The sequence below is a fragment of the Nematostella vectensis genome, chromosome 14 (genome assembly GCF_932526225.1).
Source record: "Nematostella vectensis chromosome 14, jaNemVect1.1, whole genome shotgun sequence".
Classification (NCBI taxonomy): Eukaryota; Metazoa; Cnidaria; class Anthozoa; order Actiniaria; family Edwardsiidae; genus Nematostella; species Nematostella vectensis.
Genome location: NC_064047.1, coordinates 12,073,732 through 12,084,549, shown reverse-complemented (window position 1 = coordinate 12,084,549; position 10,818 = coordinate 12,073,732). Strand labels below are relative to the sequence as shown.

At 43.5% G+C, this 10,818-nt stretch overlaps 1 protein-coding gene across 2 annotated transcripts in view; it reads right to left on the bottom strand.

The window, feature by feature from the left end:
* The window catches only part of LOC116612999, a 59,952-nt gene that overhangs the window by 17,526 nt on the left and 31,608 nt on the right, over positions 1–10,818 (bottom strand). The window contains exons 9-11 of one of the 2 annotated variants that reach the window (XM_048722230.1): positions 6,692–6,733; positions 6,397–6,562; positions 5,937–6,325 (exon numbers count right to left, since the gene is read on the bottom strand). The exons of the other annotated variant lie outside the window; for it this stretch is intronic. Coding sequence (XP_048578187.1) covers positions 6,511–6,562; positions 6,692–6,733 — 94 coding nt within the window. The 3' untranslated portion in view covers positions 5,937–6,325; positions 6,397–6,510. Of the gene's footprint in view, positions 1–5,936; positions 6,326–6,396; positions 6,563–6,691; positions 6,734–10,818 lie in introns of those variants that run through there. 2 annotated transcript variants of the gene reach the window in all.

The following is a 10,818-nucleotide window of genomic DNA, read 5'->3' as shown; positions in this document are numbered from 1 at the left end:
GCAGACATGTATCAAAAGGTAATCGTCCAATACCAAGAAAACGGTTGGGCGAGAGAGCTTACCCAAGAGGAACTTGAGAGGCCCGTCAAGCCAGTCTACTATCTCCCAAATTTCGGCATATATCGACCGGACAGCAAGACAGCACCCCCTTAAGAATAGTATTCGATCCCGCTAGTGTGTACCAGGGTGTGTCTCTCAGCTCGTCCCTGTACAAAGGCCCAGGGCTAATCGGTGATCTGCTCGGCGTTCTATTGCGCTTCCGAGAAGACCAGGTTGCTTGTGTCGGGGACATTTCAAAGATGTTTCTTCAGATCTGCCTTCCGGAGGATGATAAGCAAGTCCATCGCTTCCTCTGGAGAGACCTAGACACTTCAAGACCGCCAGCTTTCTACGCCCTTCAGAGAGTGACCTTCGGCGAAAAACCATCCCCAGATATGGCCAGCTATGTGCTGTTAAGGATGGCCGATGAAAACAGTGAAGAGAGCCCGCTAGCAGCTACCCTGCTCAAAAGATGGACGATTTGATATTCTCATGTTCAACCGCAGAGGAAGCCACGAAGACCATCAAAGAGACTGACAGCGTTCTGTCGACAGGAAGTTTCAAGATAAAGCAGTGGATTTCGTCAGATACTGCAGTGCAAAGCCAGCCACCCCCACCCGGAAACAATGCCGGACACGCATCAGGGACGCCAACAGTCAATCTCGATGGGGAAGAAGGCACGAAGACTCTCGGAGTAGGATAGAACCGGCAGAGAGACACAATAAGCTTCGCCTCGAGGGATTTGAAGTTGAAAGCACTGACGAAGAGATCCGTACTCTCGAGCATCTCCCGGCTGTATGACCCTCTAGGCCTCGCGTCAGCCGTCACGATCAAAGCAAGAGTAGCGCTGCAAGAGGTTTGGAGGGCAGAACAGTTCGATTGGGACGATCCCCTTCCAGAAGAAACAAGTGCCATGTTGCTTTCACTACTGAAAGAGATCGAAAGCCTGAAGGAGGTCCAAATCCCGAGATGTCTCAAGCCCTATAACGCAGGCGACCGTGTTCGCCGACGCAAGCTGTAAGGCATATGGCGCCGTCGCCTACCTTGTCTGGCCGACTCCGCAAGGCCCAGAGGTCCGCATTGTGGCAGCGAAAGCCAGAGTAGCACCACTGCGCCAATCAACAGTCCCTAGACTAGAGCTGATGGCAGCTCTCGTAGCCTCCAGACTCGCGAAAACCATCGTCTCAGAGCTCAAGACAAAGCCGGAGAGCGTCGTCTTGTGGTCGGACTCCACGATAGTCCTGTCCTGGTTAAGATCCCGGTCCTCTGCATTCAAGCCCTTCGTAGGTGTTCGCATCGCCGAGATCGAGTCCGAGTGGGAACAAGGTCACTGGAGACATGTACCGACGGATCAAAATCCAGCTGACGACCTAAGCAGAGGCATCACTGTTGAAGAGCTAAGCAAAGGAGGATGGATGAGCGGTCAACCCTTCCTCAAGAAACCGAGAGCTGATTGGCCTAGTGAGGCAGTCATAACCCCAGAAGAAGAAGATCCGGAAAAGAAAAAAGAGACGCCAGTAAGTGCAATCGCCGCCGCCGTCTAGGAGGAACCACTACTAGATCCGCAATCCCAATCCAGATGGAGTCGCCTTGTGAGGATCACCGCATATTGTATGCGATTTGTAAGCAACCTCAAGTCCAGTGTGAATAACCCAGAGCAGAAGAAAACTAGTCACCTAGCACCTGCAGAAATCGAAGCCGCTGAAGAGTATTGGCTGCGGTTCAGTCAGCGAGCCATGAAGACAGAAGACTACCCGAATCTGTCGCCATTCATAGACGAGGATGGCTTGATGAGGGTAGGGAGCCGCCTGACCAGGACCAGCCTGCCGTATGACCAAGTGTATCCAGTACTCCTCCCAGCAAAGGATCACATCTCGACGCTGATCATGAGAGAGATGCATCAAATGACGAATCACGCAGGGCGAGAAAGAACCCTGTCTGAATCGCGTGCAAAGTACTGGATCCTACGAGGGAGAAATCGTGCAAATAAGATCACAAGAAAATGCGTGACTTGTAGGGAACAAAAGCAACCGCCACACACTACAATGATGGCTGATCTTCCGAAAGAAAGATTGCAGTTAGTCTCACCGCCTTTCAATATAACAGGAGTGGACTTATTCGGGCCATTCAGACTGAAGTATGGAAGAAAGCAATCGATCAAGGCATGGGGAGCAATCTTCACCTGTGCGACCGTACGAGCGGTGCACTTGAAAATCGTGGAGAACACATCAGCGGAAGCGTTGTCAGCTTGTCCAAGCAGTTAGACGATTCGCCGCAACCCACGGATGGCCAGAGACGTTGATCTCGGACAACGGAGGCTCGTTTGTAGGGGCAGAAGCAGAACTCCGCAAACTAGTCATCGATGAGAAGAAGTGTCTTGAAGACTTTGCGATGCTGCACAAGTTCAACTGGATCTTCATATCCCCCTACAGTCCCCATCAAGGAGGAATGTACGAGAGTTTGGTCAAGCAAGTCAAGCACTCACTTCACGTAACCGTAGGAGAGCAGAGACTCTCCTGGAGCGAGATGGCTACAGTATTCGCCGAAGTGAAGAGTATCCTGAACAGCCGCCCTCTGAGTTACAGTTCGGACGACCCCAACGATCCAAGACCCCTGACACCGAATCACCTCCTACTGGGATGAGCGTCGGTAAACACCCCTCATGGTCCATACGAAGACACAAAAAGAACCTCAGGAAGCGCTACCAGTTCGTGCAGACCATCGTCAACTACTTCTGGAGACGGTTCATCCGAGAGTACGTTCCAACGCTGATCAGTCGCGGCCGCTCCAAATGGCAGAAGAAAGGTCGCCAGATGAGCGTCGGAGATGTTGTCCTGCTAGTGGATTTCACGGCGCCACGTGGAAAATGGAGTCTTGGACGCGTCGTGGAGACCTACCCCGGGCAAGACGCACTCGTACGGAACGTGAGAGTCAAGACAGCCAACGGAGCGGAATATCAGAGGTCCGTCCAGCGCTGCTGCTTGATATGCGAAGCAGAGTAACAAATAGCGCCTTCTCATTGGCGCCCCCCGAGGATTTGTTGTAGATAGCGCATCGGACACTGTTTGTTTTCTAAGTGACTGATTCAATATGTAAGTAATTAAGTTTGATTGACACAAGTTGATAATTGCTGCTTAAAAGGCATCTGTAAATTGAGACCAGTTAGAGTCAATAGAGCACATGAGGAGATCGCAAGTTTAGAGCAGAGCTAAGTTTAAGCCAAGACCGCGCAGGAATCCACCCTTCAGGTACCATGATCAAGTTATATTAGCTTTATAGCGCATGATTTGTATGTTTTGTGTAGTAGTAATTATTCATTCAAGTGTATGTTCCATTGCTTGTAAGTTTAATTTCGTAAATCTCTATCGCTTCACAACTATGATCGGAATGTGTAGGAATATGCCCGAGATCTAGCCTAAATGCTGTAATTATTGATCTATTCCAGAATGTTTTTATATAATAAATATTGGAAGAAATCCTTGAGGCCGGTCTTAAATCGCTTCGTAGCCGGAATCTACTTCATATATTACCATTTGGCCATTTGCCACTAGCGCTTGACAAATGGCCATTCCAAATGACAAATGGCCAATGTGAGACAGTGTTGGACAGTATTGATTTTTATGGGACAATTTCAATAAACAACTAGAGAATTGTGTTGTATTTGTAGTGTTGTTGATCTTGATAAAAAATTTTCTAATTTTATGTCTGGATATTGTATAGCTATAGCCCACTCTATTTGACTTCAAAATACGTTTGTTTAAACAATATGTGTAGGGGCCACCTGTTGCGGTTTCGGCCGCGCGCCCCTGGATCGACCTGTTTGAAATGCATTGTGGGACGATTTTCCCATGTGAGTTTCTAGATCGGAAAAAAAGTAGACTTTTGTGAGTTGGATTATTAAATAAATAACTGGAATAACACAAGGAATCGCGGGTGTTACATATTGGCGACTCAGAGCGTGATTTAGGTGAGTAAGAAGCATTATGGCAAAAGAATTAGAAAACACGGTGAGACTTAAACTGTGCTCTTTGAGCGAATAGAAATTAACTGAACTGTGTAACGAATAAACCATCCAAAAACCTGAAAAGAAGGGAAAATTAGCAGTAATGTAGCGAACAGTACTAGATAATAATTAACTCTGTAACCTGATAAAATTAGAGCCAGGCAGTGCTAAGCCCCGCATATCGTACACGAATCAAACGATCAAACACGCGCACGACGATTTCTCCTGATATAGCCGGATCAAGTTTGTACGGTGTAATACAGACAATAAAGTTATAAAAAAATGAAAAAAAGGCAAATTGGGTTCAAGTCGGTGTCGTGTCATGTGTTATACCAGTGAAGGCGACCGGAAGGGAAATCCATTACAGTAAAAACTTGTCCCTTGTCCTCTCGAAAGGCACCGAGCATTGCTGGGTTCCACCGGTCAAGGGCAAGCCGCACATCGAGACGCGCACCTGCAATGGGTCTCTAAATTACCGAGCGGATATCGCCGCTAAAGCAGCTAGATTAGACATTGACATGTTTAAATGGGGGAAAACGAAAGAACTCAAACAAATCGAAATACTCAAAGAGTTAGCAGCGACAAGAGCCGAACTACAGGCTATCGAGAAAGTCGAAAGCGAAGCACAGAATCCCGAGCAGATTACGGGGAACGCCGCCGACCGCTTACATGATTATTTAGAGGAACAGCTACGTTCTATTTCCGGCAGTACAAAAACGCTCGATTTATCCAACCCGAATTCCGATCACCCCGCAAGTCAAGTTAATTCCGAGCCAAGGGTTCTCCATAATTCAAAAAGACCACTTCTACCTCTATCACAAACCGATTCTCGTGTACCTCTATCGAGCAATATACTGTCCCTCCCGCAGAGAACACTGACTCGATAACACGTTTAGCTGACCTCCTCGCAGAGCGAAACTCGCGCCACAGGCTCCCTCTTCCCGAGCCAAAGATCTTTAGGGGGAACCAATTAGAGTTTCCGAGGTGTCTAAGGGCTTTTGAGAACATTGTAGAGCGTCAGTCTAGTAACGCGGAGGAACGTTTGTACTCGGAAGATATGCGGCCGGCGAAGCTAAGGAAGCGACTTCGGGTTTTATAACGCAATGTACACCATCGTCTAGCGATCGAGCAAAGGAAATGCTCACTCGCCGCTATGGCAACCCGTACTTTCTGGCCGACCCATATCGACATAGACTACACGAGTGGCCAAGAGTGCAGGCGAACGACGGCGTCAGCCTACGGAAGTTTTCAGACTTCCTAGAACAAGCGAGCCAGCCATGTCAGCCTCACAATTTCTGAACGTGCTTAACGACCCAGAAGAGAACAAGAGGCTGGTTCAGAAGATCCCCGGGTACCTAATAAATCGCTGGAGTAGATTGGTCGAAGGTGGCTTACGACTGATGAGGAAAGAGACAATGAAGACGAGACCTTGCTCGATGCTTACTTCTCTCGCGGCACCTCCCGTGCGAAATGAAACTGGGATATTCCAAGACTTTCTGTAATATCCTTGAATATCTCACGATATTCATCTTAGAACATCCTGCGATTTCCTAGGATATTCAAGGTGTGAATTTTCACGGTAAATTTGGACCGATATTCCAGGATATTCTAGGATATCTCAAAAGGCATAGTCTTACTTTAAACAGGATTTTCTACGATATTCTGGAATATCCAATTGGATATAATGCGATTTTTGGAATATGCATTAATGTGACAGGGAATGCATAGATGCGTTGTTCCTTTTGCGATAAAGAACGATATTCTTAGACAATATTGGATTTTCTTTGATTTTAGTGAATGCATAATCGGATATTATTAGATTTTTCGGAATTGAAGGAAATTGAGGTTATTGTTATTGAAATATTGTCATTTTGCAGAATATTATACGCTTTTCTTGGATATCCGGTAATTTATTACAAATAGCTAGCAATATTTTCCAGCAAATAATTTTATTTTTAGAATACAGAACAAATTTACAATTATCTCAAAATTTGATAATCAACTTTATAATTTTCGGATACAACGTGAACAGTGACTTCTATAACGTTATAGAAATCAGCAAAAATCGTTAAAAGACAAAACCAAATTCGACAAAAAGTTGGTATACAACAAAAATTGCAAGGCAAGCTAAAATATCTCTATGATTATTAATGGACCATTAATGGACATTTCACTTAGCTTTACTTAAGGAATTTTTTGGTTTTGTCTTTTAAGGATTTTGCTGATTTCTAATCAGCTGGTCCATTTTCTCATCAGTCATTTCGTAATTTGCCCTCATTGCACCTGCAAAAATAATGGTAGTTGCAGTTAAGTAAGTGATACCTTTCTGCATTTCTCGCACTGTTGTGACTTACCATAAATTATCTGCATCTTGTTGCTGGTCCAGGGCATCCCTCTGGACCTTCCCTTCCCCTTCAGTGTGCACCGCATGAGCTCTTCTTCGGTAAAGAGGTCTGACAGGAGCCTCTTCACCCCTTCCAGGGGCTTTGACAGATATTTAATTTTCTGCTTTTGTTGTGACTGTAAATAATAAATTGAACAATTAATTGAAAACAACTAAAATCAATGTATAAGCAATCAGGCATGTATATAGTCTATACGAGTTCTATGTTCCGGTTATATTGTTTGTTTGATGTTTTATCGACGTACCACTGGACTGGGCTGATCCTCTGCAGGAACATCTTTGTAAACCTATAAAAATACAAAAAAGAACACTTAATATTCTCTATGTGATAACAGCGGAGAGGACTATTACAATGTGCAAAAACCGCACAGTAACAGCCTTTAAAAATCCAAAACTACTTGCTGATAGTGTTATATTCACTGCATTCGGCTACTAATATATGATACATAATTACCAAAATCATAAAATCCAGGCCGGGCAGGAGAAAAGTACCGAATGACATAATTTGAATTTGTGCCTAAATATTTCCTATGTTTGAGAGCCAAATTCCTCATATCCAGGGAGTGGATTCAGAATATCGAAGCCGCCGTTTAACCAATAACAACCATTTCGTTTTTGTCATAAGTATTGCAACTTCAGCATAATCACACGGTGTAAACTCACCTTGAGTTTTCTTTTCAGGTTTTTTACCTCTTGTTTAAGTTTAAGCACTTTGGACCAGACAAAAGCACTTAAAATTTATCGCGTTTTGCCAGGACGATCGGGGTAATTACCGCTCGGGTCTACAGTATCCTTAAGTGTTTACTTTACGTTACTTCTAGGTAAATAACATTACATTAACACTAATATACTATTTTAGCAAAGTATTATCAATTGTGTGAAGGTAAATTAACTAACACAAACATTCACGTAAGGGATGCGAAGAATGCATTTAATATTTTGTGGATGTTCCTATTCTTATTATGTTTTAGCTTTAATTCACCCTTAGCAAAGTTACATTTTAAAGCATAAGAGAGAAGGTTGAAGATATTTTTCTAATATTTGCTTACTTTAAAACTTACTCAAGAATAAGAAAATGATAAAGCCCTATCTTTGCAAGTTAAGTAAAGTAATTTAAAAAAGTAAAAGAAATTGGGACAGTACAGGCAGGGAATGAGTACTTTTACCTCAAATCCACTATGTGTGATTTGCTGATATAATTAATGTATAGCAATTTGTAATGTATTTGTTTATTGTTTTTAATTTTGTAGAGAATAAAATAGCACCCAGTTTTTTGTGAGAAACTTTTATAATTGATCCTCGTTTTAAAATAAATATGACCTCCCTTCACACCTGAAAGCCTTCCCTGTTAATCAAAGCATAAATTTATTTTGCTAATTTTGCTGTATCAGTTGTCTATCAAGTATAGTTTAGTTAATGATATCCTTAGTAATGTCAATAAATGCTTTTATTCCCTAGACGGACACCTTTTAATAATGATTGCAGTATTTATAGAACATGCAATCTTTATATGTTTAACATATTGTGCCGTTTTTGTGGGTGGAGGAACATGATGCATAATGAAAGTGCAGAGAAGGGGGATTCTACACAAGTTTATGCTGAAAAAAAGTCATGCTGGCTCCGCTTTTAGGCAGTGCCTAAATCTTTATATTAATTAACTCTGTAACCTGATAAAACTAGAGCAAAACAGTGATTAAAGCCCCGAATAATCGTATAGGAATCGAACGATCAAACACGCGCACGACGTTTTCCCCTGATATAGCCGGATCAAGTTTTTACGGTGTAATACAGACAATAAAGTTATAAAAAAATGTGTTATATCAGTAAAGGCGACCGGAAGAGAAATCCATTACAAGTAATACAGGCAATTACCAATTACCTGGACAAGGAGGAATTGGAAGTTGATAAATTACAGGCTATTTTGGAAGCAGTGAAGAATTTGTTGAATGAAAGCCTCAGTTTTCTATGCGAAGAGAGTTTAAGATTGCCGGTCAGATTGGCTCAATAAAGATCACCTCAGCTTTTCAAGTCTAGTACATCAAATTAAAGCAGGCACAAGTAATGGGTATACTGAGAAAGAAATTATGGGAGCTGTCAGAAAAGCAGTTAACCCAGGTCTTTGTTTGAGAACGGGTAAACAGGGTTTGAATTTAGTCCAGACAAGAAGAATGTTGAGGGCACATTACCAGGAGAAAAGTGCCACCGAGCTGTATTCACAGCTGACAACAGCCGTCCAAGCCTCTAGTGAGTCCCCTTAAGATTTTCTTGTCATTTTGCTTGATCTGAGACAGAAAGTATTATTGGCATCCCAAGAAATAGAATCAGAATGCCTGGACGATGTATTGGTATATAGAAAGACGTTTTCCCAGCATTTGGCTGATATAAAGCAGGTATTTTAATACCTTAAGAAGCACGGTATCAACTAAAACCGTCTAAATGCGAACTATTTAGGCGAAAGGTGAGATACTTAGGAGAATCATATCAGCATTAGGATAATCATATCAGCAAGTGGTTATAGTATGGATCCGGCGGACACAGCTGCTATCAATGCACTGATAGAGAAAAGGCCAGCCATTGTGGGCGAGCTGAGAAAGATTCTGGGTTTCCTTGGATATTATCGACAGTATATCAAAGGACTTCTCGCGTCATGCCAAATCACTGTACGACTTACTGTCACCCCCCGAGGAAGTCCAGGACCAGATGTACCAGAGAAGAAAGTCTGTGTCAGGTAAGAACACAAGCATCCAGTTAACTGGCTTCCGTGTCACCAGCAGAAACTTGAATTTCTGATTTCCCAGCTGGCATCCCCGCCTGTTATGGCCTTTCCAGACTTTCCAGAGAAGCCTTTCATATTGCATACTGACGCGTCTAAAGACGGTCTCGGCGCCGTACTTTATCAGCAGCAAACATTCGGTCTCAGGGTTCTGGGATATGCTTTAAGGACATTAACGGCCGCAGAGAGGAACTATCACCTCCACGCAGGAAAGCTATAGTTCCTCGCTCTTAAATAGGCCATTACGGAGAAGTTTCGAGACTACCTTTGCTATGCGCCTTCATTCACAATCTACACAGACAACAACCCATTGACCTATATGTTAACCACGGCTAAGCTTAACGCAACAGGTCACCGGTGGGTAGCGGAGTTAGCGGACTATAACTTCACTATCAAGTACCGCCCGGGGACGATGAACATCGACGCAGATACGCTGTCTAGACTACCACTAGAGCCGGAAGAATTGATGACCTGTTGCACTGAAGAAATGGACAGAGCGAGTGTGATGGCAGCGATGCAGCCTTTGAGTGAAGACCGAGAAAACAATAGTCCGTGGGTCAACACAGTCACCTCAAGGTATGGCGAAGTAAGCGCGGAACCAATTACGACGCAACTACGATTCAAAAAATGACGCCAAATGAGATACTAAAACACCAACAAGAGGACCCGGTTATCGAGAAAGTCATGGAGTACAAGCTGAAAGGACTGCATCCATCCCCTAAGGACCGGAAGTATTGGGACAGCGAAGTACGTACTCTTAAGGCAACTAAGTAGGCTCCATAACCATGGCGACGGAACACTTTGGCGAGAAACAAAGACAAAAAGACAGTTGGTCCTCCCATCAAAATTAAAATCGCTAGTTTATGAAGAGCTGCACCCTTGGAGATTATTGCCATTGATTTCCTCCATCTAGAGAAAAGTTCCCGTGGAAATGTGTACATCTTGCTTTTCGTGGACCACTTAACAAGATTCTGTCAGGCCTACCCAACAAGAAACAAGTCGGCCCCGACGGTGGCGAAGAAGATCTATGATGATTTAATACCTCGGTTCGGGTTTCCATCCAGAATTCATCACGATGAGGGCAGGGAATTGTTGTGTAATATTGCCAACAGCCACACCCGCCACAATTGTAAATAAATCTGCTTTGATACCTAGTCCTTTATGGGAGATTGTCGCTCTGACTTAAAAGTCTATAAGCGGTTTCTCCTTTCTATAAGAGACTATAGGTTCATTAAAGATTCTAGCCGTATGAGGCTGAGATCCGTGATAAGTTGCCAGTTTTTTATAAGAATCTTTAGAAGATTCTGTTTAGCCGGGTGGAACCTCATGACAAAATGTTAAGATTCGTTTATTAGATGCCATGTTTGCCTCAAAACGCATTTTGCCTGTCCGTGAATTGAACACTCGCCGTTATGTATGTTGTGAAATCCCGTAACCGTTGCGGATTTCTGCTTAGAAGGTGGCAAGTGGGAAATTTGTTCTCAACGGACGTAGGCCATCTCCCTAGACACAAACCCTTCTTATAACTAAGAGGGTGGCAAGAGAAGAGAATGCGTGTACTGAAAAGTTTCAGTAAGCTATGGACATCAAAGATATTTA